The sequence below is a fragment of the Phyllobates terribilis genome, unplaced genomic scaffold (assembly GCF_046119375.1).
Source record: "Phyllobates terribilis strain yellow unplaced genomic scaffold, ASM4611937v1 Scaffold_9__5_contigs__length_417890890, whole genome shotgun sequence".
Classification (NCBI taxonomy): domain Eukaryota; kingdom Metazoa; phylum Chordata; class Amphibia; order Anura; family Dendrobatidae; genus Phyllobates; species Phyllobates terribilis.
In genome coordinates, this window is record NW_027362769.1 from 376,148,528 (window position 1) to 376,163,970 (window position 15,443).

At 39.6% G+C, this 15,443-nt stretch overlaps 1 protein-coding gene across 1 annotated transcript in view; it reads left to right on the forward strand.

The window, feature by feature from the left end:
- The first annotated feature begins 428 nt into the window (after nt 1-428).
- The window catches only part of LOC141161198 (uncharacterized), a 29,023-nt gene continuing 14,008 nt past the window's right edge, over nt 429-15,443 (forward strand). The window contains exons 1-22 of the mRNA XM_073645972.1: nt 429-582; nt 1,908-2,005; nt 3,901-4,016; nt 4,146-4,307; nt 4,596-4,786; nt 4,894-4,988; nt 8,543-8,658; nt 9,001-9,162; nt 9,248-9,453; nt 10,459-10,553; nt 10,779-10,888; nt 11,401-11,556; nt 12,038-12,243; nt 12,354-12,448; nt 12,548-12,669; nt 13,191-13,312; nt 13,653-13,806; nt 13,975-14,187; nt 14,270-14,431; nt 14,660-14,806; nt 14,961-15,010; nt 15,135-15,255. Coding sequence (XP_073502073.1) covers nt 530-582; nt 1,908-2,005; nt 3,901-4,016; nt 4,146-4,307; nt 4,596-4,786; nt 4,894-4,988; nt 8,543-8,658; nt 9,001-9,162; nt 9,248-9,453; nt 10,459-10,553; nt 10,779-10,888; nt 11,401-11,556; nt 12,038-12,243; nt 12,354-12,448; nt 12,548-12,669; nt 13,191-13,312; nt 13,653-13,806; nt 13,975-14,187; nt 14,270-14,431; nt 14,660-14,806; nt 14,961-15,010; nt 15,135-15,255 — 2,952 coding nt within the window. The 5' untranslated portion in view covers nt 429-529. The remainder of the gene's footprint in view (nt 583-1,907; nt 2,006-3,900; nt 4,017-4,145; nt 4,308-4,595; nt 4,787-4,893; nt 4,989-8,542; nt 8,659-9,000; nt 9,163-9,247; nt 9,454-10,458; nt 10,554-10,778; nt 10,889-11,400; nt 11,557-12,037; nt 12,244-12,353; nt 12,449-12,547; nt 12,670-13,190; nt 13,313-13,652; nt 13,807-13,974; nt 14,188-14,269; nt 14,432-14,659; nt 14,807-14,960; nt 15,011-15,134; nt 15,256-15,443) is intronic.

The following is a 15,443-nucleotide window of genomic DNA, read 5'->3' on the forward strand; positions in this document are numbered from 1 at the left end:
GGAAGAATAATCAATTCAAACCCCTAAAAATTCTTCCAGTAGCACATTGGCTTATTCACCCTCACAATGGTATTTACAAAGCGTGTACAGTACATAAGACTAGAAATGGCTTGAGGCAAAATCCTTTCTTCTGCCTTTCTAGGGCTCATAGAAGACTGTGTACACAAGACTATTTATAATCCTCCATGTCTGGGAGGAGACCCAGCCTATTGCACCTGGGGCGACAGGCCATTATATTATTCTATATACTGTAAAAGACGGGATTTCCCAGAAAATGACAAGTGCCATATGACCAGATGATTCACTCCTATGTTATGGGCTATGACTAAGAAGAATTCTTATTCTTCTGACCTCAATCTCTCCATGTTGTTTTCATTCTGACCAGTTTTCTAGTCTCAGTTCGACCTTGAGGGAATGGTTCTTGAATGGAACCTGGCCCTTGATTGCTAAGGACCTGAATGACACCGCCGCTCCACATGGGTGGATCTTCAGTGACATCCAGCCCTTCCTGCTCAATGTTACCTCTGATATGGTCCAATGTCTGCAGGATGAAAATGTGAGCTGTCAAGTTTTCCAAGAACTGTAAGTCTCCTTTAGGACATTTTCTACTTTCTAAGAAGTCCGTTACACGGTACAGCATAAGGCCGGTTTCACACGTCCGGATATTTCTGGTACCGAAAAAAAGGTACCAGAGATATCCGTGTCCCGTGTGCCTGTGTGAGTTTTACGTGTTGCATCTGTGTGCGGCATGTGTGCCACATCAGGATCACACGGACGGGCGCTGTTCCCAAGCGCCGATACTGAACGCTGCCCTCATCATGATTCCCTGCCGGCGCTGTGGTCAGCACCGGCAGGGACCATGATGAGGGTAGTGGTATTCTACTTCCCGTGTCCCCACCTGTAAAAATAAGAATAAAATAATAAAATCCATATACTCACCTCTCCTAGGTGTCCCCTGCTGTAATACATACGACCGTTGCTGCCGAGGAGCCGGGGAGAATGAGCCACTCCGGAGCTGCGCTCACTGAGTGACAGGACACCGCTCTTGAGCTGCAACTCCGGAGCGGCTCATTCTCCCCGGCTCCTCGGCAGCAGCAGTCGTATGTATTACAGTAGAATACCACTACCCTCATCATGGTCCCTGCTGATGCTGATCACAGCGCCGGCAAGGAACCATGATGAGAGCAGTGGTCAGCACCAGTGCTTGGGAACAGTGCCATTCCTAGGTGCTGGTATGTGTCACACAGATGTCATCCGTGTTGTACGTTTTGCGGACCGTATGTCCACAAAAAAAAAAAACGGACTTGTCTTCGTGTGGAGCACACGAACACACTGACATGTGACAGACCCATTCATTTGAATGGGTCTGCGTGTGTTAGTGTCTCCGGTACGTGTGGAAACTGTCACTACTCGTACCGGAGATACTGACGTGTATAAGAGCCCTAAGTGTTACTAGTGTTGTGCTCCATTGGGTGCCATATTGCCAGGTATTCTTCTCCCAGTAGGCATTGAAGTGCCTCCCGGGACCATGTGGCATCATCCGGCTTGGCTATGAGTCAGATATGGAGTTCTGTACAGGATCCATGAGGTCTAAGCCAAAGACAATGACCTGGCCTTAGACATCAGATATTTTTTGGCCGATCAAACCAATTATCCCTTTGATGGGGGTCTGTCGACATCAGATTATTAGTAGATCCAACCATAATTGGCAGAATCAGACCACAAATGTCTAATATTCATGATCCTTAAAGGCATTATGGTACTCAACCTAAGAAGAAGACATAACTTTTGCAACTTAAATATAAAGTTTATTGGAAGAGTTCAAACACCCCCATCAACCCCGGGCATGTGGTTTACCACATAATAAAGGTGTATATCCTTATCATATAACTTCTTCTCATTATCAGAGTGAAGAATTTGGACTCGTTGTTCCCCAACATGACAGATGGAACTAAAGATGAGCTTTGCATGGCTTTTCATTCCTTCCTTAAGAACCACACGGCAGGTAAATAATACGGTGACGATAATAACCTTATTATGTTACGGTCACATGAATAGAACCAGGCTGCACATCTTAGATTTTTGATTGACAAATCCGGTATAGAACAAACTTGTGCTCAGATTTCATTCTTGCTCGTATGGAACAATAGAAATCTCCCGGACTTGTGATTTTCACGGCAAAGGTGGTTTAATTATGGTCAAAACGTGTAACAGATATCTCTTCCAGCCATGGCCAATTTTTGTTTTTGCGCTTTTGTTTTTTAATTCCCTTCTTCTGAGAGCCAGAACTTTTATTTTTCCCCACTAAATTTTTTTTTTTTTGCTGGACAATTTATAGTTTCTAATGACACCATTGATTTTACCATACAATATACTGGAAAAAATCTAAATGGGGTGAAATAGCAAAAAAAAAAAACAATTCCACCATTGTTTATGGGGGAACTTTGTATTTACGCCAGTCATTGTGTGGTAAAAATTATCTGGCAACATGATTCTCCGGATCACGTGCGATTACGGCAATGCCAAGCATGTATTTCTTTTTTATTTTATATATTTTAGTGATGAAAAAATTCAGAAATTTTTAAAGAAACTTGAAAAACAAAAAATTTGGTTTGTGTAACTATAAAGCAAGGTCCATAATATTTTTATTATTCCATTGATGGAGCTGAGAGAGGGTTTTGGTTTTTTTTGTATGTCAAGCTGATGTTTTTATTCATACAATTTTGAGGTTCATACACAGTTTTGATTGCATTTCTTGTTGCATTGGAAAACTGCAGTTCTGCAAATTTTTTTATTTTTTTTTCTGTACGGCGTTTACAATAAATATAAGTGAATTTATATTTGTGCTTTTACAGACATAGAAAAATGTAATTATTTGTTGTCTATTTTTAAAGGAAAAATGGGTGGGTGATTATTAATATTCTTTACGTTTTTATTTACATTTTTTAAAACATTTATTTTACTTAATTTTGTAGGGGATTTGAACATGGGGACTTCATAGCTGCTATAGCAACTTATCAACACCCTATAAAAACATCACATAGGCAGATAGGCGGCCTAAAATGGGACTAGGTGACAGAGAAACTTAAGTAGTGAAAAGCAGAGATCGGAGCTTTGCATTGCTCTGATCGCTGCTGTTACAGGCAGATGCCGGCTGTATAACACAGCCTGTATCTTCCGGATATGGTGCGTGGCTCAACTCCTGAGTTTGCTCCACATAGCCGCACCCGACATGGGTCATACATATAAAGTAGATGTTGGGAAGCGGTTTGAAGAATACAAATCTGTTTTGCCTAGTTCCTTGGGGGCGGACCATTGCAGGAGTCTCTAGTTTGGTGTGCTGTACCTTCCCCCAAGGATATTAAGCATAAAACAATATAAATTTGACATTGAGTGTTCTTTAATTTAGAACACTACACCTAAAAGGAGGCCATGTTAGGCAATTTGGGTGTCACACAGAAGAGTTACCCCCTCATGGGCCCCTCTATAAGCAAGAGTAGAAAGTCGCTAATTAGCAGTGACGGACGTTGAATTTCCCTTTCCTGGTGGTCTCAGTACCCAAATCGGTCTTCAATATTAGACACTGAATATTTTCTAGGATGAGACATCCCCTTTAAGGTCCATTGTTACCATCAATGTTTAGGTTATGGGGTTGTGTCTGTGGATTTTTCCAAAGGAATGAGCGACAAAGTTTAGAAAAATCTCTTTCCCCCATGATCACTACTTTCTCATTTCCACTGTTAAAACCATTAAGACACATTTACATATAAAGCTTAAAACTCAACTGCACTATTATAAGCAGATGACTTTAATGTTAGTTGGACTTTAACATTTTCAATGATGTCTTACAATTTAATTAATCTTGGTCATTTTCTCTCCACTTTTAATGAATCTCTATAGATTCGGCCTGTTCTCAGACTGGCAACAGCAGTACGTGGTTACAGCAAAATTTTGGAAGATTTATGCGGTTTTCAAGTTTTAGTCACTTGTCTGAACTCAATGCTAATTTCAAACCTGTAAGTAACATAAATATCTAAAAATGTAAAAATAAAAGGGTTCTGTATTATGTCGTCATTCAATATTCCCTAATAGAAAATACTGGAATGATGCAGAGATTTCTCAATGAATTCTCGCATTTTTTTCAGCTGGAAGCTCTGAATCTTCTCACTCTATCACAAATCGCGAACTTCACCCTGGAATTAGATGCCGCCATTAACTCTTCCGCAATCAACATCATTTTGGGAACAATACGTAACTCCAAAGATATGTCTGACTTCCTGGGTTATATTAACGAAGGTGCCTTGTTGGTAAGGAACAAATAGCTCTAAAGTTTTTAACTCACTTGAAGGTTAACGCCACCAAAAAATACACAAATTCCCATTGCAAGCCTTACCCCAATGTTCTGCATGGGTGGGGCTTGTGTCTCATGCCAAACTTGATTGGCAGTTTGCCGAGAGGAGCCACTTACTAGGGATCACCCTAATCTAAAGTATTCAAAAGGGCATTGCAAGAGATGCAGAAATGTGGAGTTTTCTTTTAAGCACACCTCTGTTGTTGCTATATTCAGTTCACAATAAGTCTTATTACCTTTCCAGATGAACATCACTGGCCTTAGCCCACTTCTGCTCAATAGGACATTCGAAGTCATCAAGTCCAACAACTCATTTACCACGACCGATTGGAACCAGCTCATCAAGGATAAATTAACTATTGTCCTACCAGAAATTACCGTAGAACAATTGACTTTCATACCCCAGAATATCAGCTGTGATGCCTACCAAGTCATGTAAGAATATTACGTACTATTTATATTATTGGAAATTTATGCAACCAGGCCTGATTGGTTAATAAGTTGAAGTTTGTCCTCATTGTTATTTTTATTTATTTTTGCAGAATCAAAAGTCTGGACTCCTCACTCACACACATGGCTCCAGGGAAACCAGAAAATGTTTATAAATCCTTCATCAAGCCTTTCATGAACAAGTCAGGTAATATCTAAAGCATAAGAAAAGAAGATTCGAGTTTATAATCTGATGCATATAAAAACATGGAGGCTTTGAGGGACCGCCCATGCTTAGTTTAGTTCCCTCCCACTAGGAACTAGACACTAGGTTAAAGTTAGCTCATTGAAGGTGTATAAAAACTTATTAATGCTTGATATTCCTTACATTTAAATCTTCAGTTCAATGTCTCCTGTACTGATAATTTTAGGTTCATCTTGCGCTCAGAATTCCAGCAGCATCAACTATCTTTTACAGAACTTTGGGATGTTTTCTCACTTTGCTAACTACACTGATCTTGTGGCATTTAATAAGAATTTCAGTGCTGTAAGTATCATAAAGTAAGCAGAAAAGGTTTAAGAACAAACTGTTTTAGCTATTCTTGTAGGTCAAATTAGTTTTGGAACCACCTTTTGTACAATGGTGCAGTCCACCACCCACGAGTTAAAATTTCTCAATGCAGATTTCAGTAGGATGAATACTAGAAACACATAGAATATATAAAAATTGAAGGTATCTGTATTACTTAGTCCTGCAATATACCCTATTAGCACATACTGGACTGATGCAGGGGTTCTACAGCTCTGGAGGATCTCCACTACAGTCAATGGATGCCCATTCACTACTTTTATATGTGTTTTTTCAGCTGAATGTTCTGGATCTCCTCACTCTATCACAAATTGCAACCTACAGCCTGGATTTAGACGCCACTAATAACTCTTCCGCATTCGCTAGCGTTTTGGAAATAATACAAAACTCCACGGATATGTATGACTTCCTAGGTTATCTCAATCAAGCTGCTGGACTGGTAAGGGACAAATACCTATAGTTCAACTTACTCATTTTATACAAGCTTAACTCCACTCAAAATACACAATTTCCTTCATAACAAAAGGTTGTCACAGCCCCTCCTCTGCTCTTCAGCTCTTCAGCATGGGTGGGCATAGTCTCTTTACTGGCACTTTGCTGAGAGCAGCCACTTGGTGGGTTTGGTCCTAATCTAAAGTATCCAAAAGAGCATTGCAAGGCAAGCAAGGGAGCTAGAACGGTTTTGGGTGGAGTTCTCCTATAACTATATCCATATCTTTGCTATCGGGTTGATGACAAGTCTCCTTAACTCTCTAGAAAAATATCACCGCTCTACACTCTATGGCACAAGCTCTTCTCAATAAGACTTTTGAAATCATCAATTCCACCAACTCATTTACTAAGTGGAACCAGCTCATCAAGGATAAATTGACTCTCGTCCTACCAGAAATTACCCTCAAACAGCTGACCCTCATACCCAAGGATATCAACTGTGATACCTACCAAGTCATGTAAGCTTCATAACAAAAACACTACAGTGAATATACACAACTAGTTTATGGGTCTACTAATTGGGTGGACTGTTCCCTCATGTTTATTATGTTTTGCAGAGTCAAAAGTCTGAACTCAACATTCCTTCAAATGCGAGAGAGTCAGGAAAATATTTATAAAGACTTTATCAAGCCTTTTATGAATAACTCAGGTAATGATCAACATTAAAGGAGATAGGGTTGCAGCTCATAAACCAGCTCTATCTCGAAGGGACCACCCATGCTTAGTTTAGTTCACTCCCACTTGGAACTGGACACTAGGTTACAGTTGACTGAATGAGGGGGATAGCCACTTGTTAATTTTTAATATTCCTTCAATTAAAACCTTCAGATCTCTAATGTCTACTGATCTTTCTAGGTCCGGCTTGTGCTCAGAACTCCAGCAGCAGCTTTCTTGACCTGAACTTTGGCAAGTTTTCTCAGTTTGCCAACTACAGGGACCTTGTGTCATTTAATAAGAACTTCAGTGCTGTAAGTAACAAAAACTAGGCATAGAATTAAAGTTGAAGAACAAAGGGGAGAGGTATCCTGCACCTTCTTGAGACTTTTTGCTATTTTGCCACATTTAAAAAGTGGGTGAAGATAGCAGTGCAAATAAAATTAAGACCAAATTTATAAATTACCTTTTTTTTATGTCAAATACAAGTAAAAATTCTAACTGCGCTAGAGGTGGTGGCTTAAAACAGGGAAAACAGTTCTATACAGAAGTATTACCGTATATATAAAGATGCACCAAATTTATCACACATCATGAGAAACTTTGATGGTTTTTGCACTAATAAAGGCAAAACGGCAACAAGAAAAATAAATTTAACAAATCCCACTAAAAAAATGTTTGGGTACTTCTTGTGATCTTAAGATGAACCATCTTTGGAATTACCATCGGAAGTTCTTTGTACAGTGGTGTAGCCCACCCTTGCCACCGTAGAAGTGGCTTTTCTGCACCCAGTTAAAATTTTTGCAAATGGAATAAAAGAAACACATAAAATACAGTAATTGTAGTGGTCTTTATTACGTACTGCTTCATTATACCCTATGCACATTAGACTAATTTTGGGATTCCACATTGAATGCAGCTCTGGAGGATCTTAATTAACATCAATTACACAATTTTTTTGTATTTTTTCATTTTAGCTGGACGTTCTGAATATCCTCACTCTACCACAAATCGCAGATTTCAGCTTGGACTTAAACTCCAGCAGTAACCCTTCTGCAGTTACTAAAGTTTTGGGAATAATACTGAACAAGGATGTGTCTGATTTCCTGGGTTATATCAATCAGGGTGCCAAATCGGTAAGAGAAGAATAACTATTGATAATTCACATGAAGGCCAACTCCAACCGAAATACACCATTTCCGTAATTAAAATTTAGGTTGTCACAGGGTCGCCCCTCCCCTCCAGCCGTACCGCATCGGTGGGTCATGTCTCCTAGCCTCTTCACTGGGGCTTGGCTGATAAGGGGCACATAGTGGGTATGGTCCTAATTTAAAGTATTCAAAAGATTTTTGAAAGCAAAGGAAAGGATCCAAAAAGGCGGAGTTTTTTTTAAGTATACCTATTCAGTTGACAAGTCTTCTTACTTCCCCAGAGGAACATCACCGCTCTAAGCCCAACTATGGCAGAAGCTCTGCTCAATAAGACTTTCAATGCCATTAAGGCCAACAACTCATTTACTGATTGGAACCAGTTCATCAAGGATAAACTGACTCTTGTCCTACCAGAAATGACTCTCGCACAGTTGACCAGCATTCCCCAGAATATCAGTTGTGACGCCTACCAAGTCATGTAAGCATTATAATACTATATATATTATAGAAACTACAATACTTCCTATCCCTAACTGGTTAATAAGATGGACTGTGTCCTTATTTTTATCCTATTTCTTTATTTTCTACAGAATTGGAAGTTTGAACCCTTCATTCACACAAATGACTTCCGGGACACCAGAAAACATTTATAAATCCTTCATCAAGCCTTACATGACTACGTCAGGTAATAAAGTAAAAGAAGAAAAGGTTCAAACCTATAATCTAATGTCAAATCAGTTCCCGCCCATGCTTAGGTTAGTTCCCTCCCACTAGGAACTAGACACTTGGTAATTGTTGGCTGATTGAGGGCTATAACGAAATCTTAAATTAATATATAGATCTTCAAATTAATGTCTATTACTCTGATTTTTTTAGGTCCAGTATGTGCTCAGAACTCCAGCAGCAGCAGTTTTCTTGAACAGAACTTTGGGAAGTTTTCTCAGTTTGCCAACTACAGCGACCTTGTGGCATTCAAAAAGAATTTCAGTGCTGTAAGTAACAGAGATTAAACAGAAAACATGTAAGAGTATAATGATTGGGTTATTATACCTTTATAAGTTTATTTGTTGGTGGTACAGCTTATTCTATCACACCCTTACCACCATAACCTAGAGGTGTATAAACAATATCACATGTGTCTGCTGTTGATGGATCTTTTATTGTTTTGTTTTTTTTCCTCTAGGTGATTTTGTTACTTGTAAAGTTAGAAAGTGTTAGGTAGTGCATAGTCATAGAGGCAAATAAAAAAAATCTGATTGTTTGCAGTCACCATTAGGGAGAGTTTTAGTTAGAATATTCCACGCTCAATTATTTTTTTTTGTACTATTTTACAGCTGGATGTTCTGTCCGTCCTTACTCTGCAACAAATGGCGAGCTTCAGCCTGGAGCTGAATGCATCTAGTGACCCCACTACTGCAGCCAGCATTGTTGGGACGCTACACAACACTACTGATTTATATGACTTCTTGAAATATATTAACAATGGCATTTTCCTGGTAAGTGTCCATGTTCTTAGACGTCATTCAAATGTGATTTGATATTCAGTTGGGAGGAATTATGTATTTTATACTTATTTTGTAGAAAAACACAAGCTTGCTGAATTCAGCTCTGTCCCAGGCTCTTCTAAATAAGACATTTGAAACAGTGAAAGCCAACATTTCCATGTTCAACAAATCAGACTGGACTCAGCTCCTCCAGGGTAATCTCGGCGCCATGGTTCCCGAGATCTCTTCAGACCAGCTTAGTCTTATACCCACGAACATTTCCTGTGACTCCTACCAGTCCATGTAAGTAGTGGATATGTGGATGATTAAAGTTGTGTTGGAATCAAATATCTACATACCTCCCAATTCCATTTTAAGCCCCACCCCTTGCTTCTTAACTAACGCCCCCGAGGAGTGCCCACTTTTGCATAGGCTCCACCCATTTAGGAGTTTCATCACGTGGGACAATCTCTCAACAAATGAAATGGCTGGGAAGTGTACTAGTAAGTTATTTCACCTAAATTAATTTAAGAGGGTGACTAAGGTTCCTCATATTAGGATCAGAACCCCAAAATTTTGTTTATTAAAGTCCCAGGCAGAGAAAAGTTCTTCTCTACTGGTCAAGGCATATAGGCACGATTTTAACTCAGCATGTGATTGGTTAAAAAATATAAACATGACAAATGCAGTGCACCATTCCACTTCAAAATGTACATGGGAAGCAAAAATTATTGCGACTTGATGGATGAATGATTTGTAGGAAGATCGATCTTGAGCAAGCCTAGATAAGGTCCACCAGGGTTTTCTACACCGTTATCTTGATTGTATCAAGCCATCGGGTTGGGGGTCTTCCTCTTAGCCTTGTCAATTCAATAGGGAGGAAAAAAAATTCTTGCCAATGTAAAACTATGGGAAAAAAAGTTCTCCAAAAAAAAAAAATGTTTTTAAGGTGGAAACTCAATATGGTCACAAAAAAATGTCAAAAAAATAAAATAAAACTTTAGGCTAAAATTGATAAACTCGAATAGGTATCTGGTTTGATAACACAAACAAAAGGTTGGGTTAAAAATATAAAATCCACATTGTCCAATTGACCTACTACCCCATTCCTCACTTTCGGATGGAGCTTTGGCAGAAAGGTAGACACTGGACAACCGGTGGATCCCTCCAAAATTGTCATGATCCACTAACATATACATTGGAAAGGCAGTCTAAAAAAAGTATCTGATAAAATATTTATAATATAATATTCTTAAAGGGGAAAAAAAATATTTGATTTAATTAAATTAAATTTTTCATTTTAAACAGACTCGGTATTTTGGACTTAAATTTCCCAAAAATGAATTCTGGAAACCAACAAAATATCTATAAATCTTTGATCAAACCTTATCTGACCAACAAAGGTAAAAATAATGATTTTACATTAGAATATTGCTTGGACGTGAAGGTAACATCACTTTTAATACATTTAATATATTTTTTTATTTTACTTTTCAAATGTGCTTTTTTCCCCTCAAATTACAAGTTACCAAATCTAGAAAAAAATTAAATAAATGTAAAAAAAAAAAAAGAACTTGTAGAAAAATGTAAATAAACGTCTTTTTTTCTGATTGTTTCTTATATCCCAGGTTTGAATTGTTCTCAAAATTTAAGCAGCAGTGCAATATTAAAGCAGAATTTGGGAAAATTCTCCCAGTTTGCGGACTACAAGGACCTTAAGGCGCTTAATATCAGTGGAGTAAGTACCAATACACCAAAAGGATTTTAAGCACCTGTATATGAGTTTTCAGTATTATTTTGGACTTGATGAAATGGAGAAGTTGCTCTTTTTTCTGACGAGGATACTTTTTTTCCTAATTCCTTATTGTCCCTTGTTTTGTCTGATGTGTGACTTATTTTTTTTCCAAAGGGTAACAGAGACCATTGGGTTTAGGGTTCTTTGGTGACCTGGGAAAACATTTCCTACACTTGTAAAACCAGGGGGTCAATGGGTAGTCTATTACTCAAGGACCTACAGGACATGTATCTGGAGTTGGCCCTGGCCTGATCTCATATGGGCTGGCAAAAATGTAGAGATTACACATCACCATAAAGGTTACCAACTTTTACTAGGTGATTACCAACTTTTACCAGGCAATTCCCAGTAAATAGCAATAATTTAGCAAATGTTCCCAAAAATTAGATGAATATCAACCCATTCAGCCACCAACTGGCCAGTCATGAAGACTAATTTGTTATGCCGCTTTACAGAGTGAAATTCTGTCTTCTCTGACCATGAAACAAGTTGTAGACTTCAGCTTGGACACCAACATTAATTCAACGGTGGCCGCCGGAATCGTTGGAATGATACAAAATGTAACGGATGTAAATACCTTTTTGGCTTCCCTGAATACGGCTGGTTTCTTGGTAAGTAGTAACCACCCACCTTATTCCAATATTTCAATGCCCAAACTGCTGTAAAATCATGTGTTGAATCCATTAAAATTTTGAAGGAAATTACATATTTCTAACCACCACTAGGAGGAGCTAAGGAGCTTCCTGTAGACAGATTGATATTTTGAGGTCTCCATTGAGTTCCCCCTAGTGGTGGCTTCAGGTGTCTAGAATTTCATCACTGAATGTACTACACAAGTAATTACCATTGAATTTTTTACCTAAATTGAATTTATGATCATAATTAGAGATACTTTTTTAACAATCAGTATGGAAAAAATTTCCTTAACTTCACCTTTATTCAGAGCCTCCAGTGGCTGAGATTGGGACATTTCTTTTTTTTTGAGTGCCCCTATTTTGCAGCATGTGCTCCACCATCTGAAACCTGTTGTCAGTGACATAGGTAGGAGATGACAACCTTGTTTTCATCCTAAAAATGTTTTTCTGTCCACAGAGTAATGTGACTTCTTTGAGTCCATACCTATCCCAGGCCCTCCTGACCAAAACTTTCCAAATGTTAAAGCAGAACTTCAGCTCCTTCAACAATTCAGACTGGGCTCAGCTTTTCCAGGAAAAACTAAGCTTGGTTTTACCAGAGATGAGTAAAGACCAACTCAGTCTCATCCCCAACAACATCTCCTGCTCGTCCTACCAACCCATGTGAGTTCTCACACCAACCTTTTGTATGACCTCCATGACGTGTAGATGGAAATGATGGTCATTTACGACAGAGCAACATAATTACTAAAAAGTTATAATTCTTCTCGTAGATTCCACAGTCTGCAATCCAGTTTCTCCAAAATGAATTCCAAAAATCAGCAAGATGCCTACAAGAGTTTTATCAAGCCATACCTAAAGAAGAAAGGTGATTTCCGCTAATCATAAGCCTACATTTACATATCTAGCCTTGTCATTAAGGGGTTAATAGTGATTTATCTTAAATCTACCATTCCTTCTTTTCCAGGTAATGCAATCACTTGTTATAACGACTCTGATCCCAGCGCCTCTTGGCTTGTGGATAATCTGGGCTCCTATATGATTTACACAAGTGAAGAAGACTTGATCCTCTTTGCTAATGAGTCTATGGTAAGAATTTTGCCATATTTTAAGAGTTTTTACAAGACTTTAACATTGATGACCTATCCAATATCAGTCGCTTGTATGGCAGAGAGCTGCTATACTACTCACGGCCACTACACAATGTATGGCACTGTTCCACTTTTGGTGCAACCAGCTGTTTGGTGAATCGATTTCCCACCGATTTGACGTTGATGACCATCCTAAGGAAAACCCCTTTAAGAAAGTGGTTTCCAACTTTGGTCCTTTAGCTGTACATCAGTAGTTGCAAACCTGTGGCTTTCCAAATGTTGTGACCAAGTCACAGCAGCGCTGGAGACTAATCGGACAGGCAGGTCCCCAGTGGCTTCTCCCCGCCCGCTGCCCTGGACTGACCGGTCAAAGTTGCAATGCTTTTTTTATTTTTTATCTATTGGAGCAATAAAAAAAAATATGATTGCAAAAGTTTACATATCCTTTAGGTCCCTTAGTTTTCACATGGACTGTGGCGTCTCAGTAGGTTGAACATTCAACACTCGTTTTTCTTACAGCTGCAAACTTTTGCCAATGATCCATCCTCTGTAGAACTTGTAACCCGGCTGGAATTGCCCAAAGACACTGCGATTTATTTCACCTCCCTCCTGACCTCAAGTGCATCATTCAACCTGAACAGGTAAAAATGCTGAAACCTATGAGCATTGTGCAGACGCATGCTTGTATTAAACCTACCTGCAGTCACCACTAGGGGGAGCTCACTGCCTCATACATTGAACTCCGTAATAACCACACAGTCTGCAGAGAGCTCTCTCTAGTGGTGGCTGCAGGAAGACTGACTTTTAATATTTAAAGAGGTTTTCTGGGTTTTCCGAAAACCCTATCTCCTGTCTGCTGTTTGTTTTATAAAAAAGTGCTTTACTCACACTCCACGGGTCCAGCGAATATTAGAAATTAAAGGCGGAGATTTGCTTTAAGGATAAGATGAAGGTAATTAAACCTCTGTCCTATATTTCTAGCCTCCCAGACACATTCCTCTGTTTCTTGACGCCGTCGGCTCTGGTCAATCTGACAGCAGCAGACACATTGGCGATAACCAAAAAGATCAATCAACAATGCTACAATACTACTGGAGGACAGACCCCTGCTGCTCCCACCCCCGAGGATGTGCAGGTAATGGCAGTATTCAAGACAGTATTCAAGTGCGTCTATTATATATCATCTACCTACACACACAAGAAGTAGAGGATGATATGGATACCCCCTTACTCAGTGTTGCCCCCTATGTCTATGTAAAGCAAATGTAATCTAAAATACAATTTTGCACATATTCGTCCACAGGTGGCGATCTCACTGGTCAGCAAACTAGATAATTTTTCAGCTGACACTCTTATGAATCTGGGAAAGTCGGCCATGGGTCTGTCCATGGGACAAATTAACAAGATCAGTGACGGCACTTTAAAATCCAGCCTGTCCTCCCTGAGCAACGTCACCGGCTGGAGCGTCGGGCAGACCCGATCGATAATGGAAAAGCTCCTGAACTCCAATTACCAGGTGATTTCTTAGTGAATTATAGATCTCAAACATTGCATCCTCTACTTCTAACAAATGTAACCAGACCTCTCGACTCCTTCAGATTGAGGACCTGAGCAGTCTAGGGAGCTTGATAACCGGACTACCGAGTAAGAAACTGCAAGAACTGAACTCAACGGCTGTACTAAATGCTGTGAAGGATGCACAATTTGCAAGCAAACTCGCCATCGCCCCTCCGGCTTTGCAGAACACATTTGTCATGAAGGTAAGAATGCCTATATGTATGGAGAAATCAGCCGACATTAACTTTTATTGATAATGAGATGACTCTGCTCATTCTGCCATAGGCTGTACAGTAAAACTGATAAGTGAGCTGCAAAAAAAAACCTCAGATGTCTGCTTATCGTGTGCCCTTTATTGGCCAGACAGAACAGTCATATGGACCTCCGATTCGGCGACCTTCTCTAATTTTAGGTTTTCTGTATTTCTTTAGATTATATCAGCCAACTCAACTACATCCAGTGTTGTCAAAAACGTCCCTGCAAGCCTGGCAAGCTTTATTCCCAAATCTTTCCTGCTCTTCAAATCAGAGAAGCCATCTCTAGAAGACGTCAATGGCAAGTCGTGGAGTCCAGACCAGGTATGATCAAGTTGGTGGCCTGTGCGTAGATAGAGAGATATGTGCCCTCTATAACACTGCTGTTATTTTATATGGCACCAGGCACTGAAGTAACTGCTACCACGGCACTCTCCTATTGGTGCCATGGAGTCATTGCATCCTCTATTTCTTTCAGGCTTCCATGTTTTTTGATGACATTGCGAACAGCACCGCTGATTACTCACTGTAAGTGCATTATAAATAAAATTTAAGGGGAAATTACCTAAACTCATCGAACACAATGGACACATATCAGAGATGTGATGTACATACTGTATAGCTGGCATTAACCTGGTATCCATCTATTTAGACTTTCCTCATCAGTCCTGCAAGGCTTTACCTGCTCAACCCCAGCTAAAATTTCCAACAGCCAAGTGAAGCTGCTGGGGATGGCAATGAAGAACAATAATGCCAGCCTGAGTGAAGATCAGGTGAGATACAAGACCCCAAAGATACTACATCATTCCCCCAATGAAAACTATACACACATCAGTGAGAACTGACACATTATATCCTCTACGCGAGGAGTCCAACCGGCCCCATCCTCTACGCGAGGAGTCCAACCGGCCCCATCCTCTACGCGAGGAGTCCAACCGGCCCCATCCTCTACGCGAGGAGT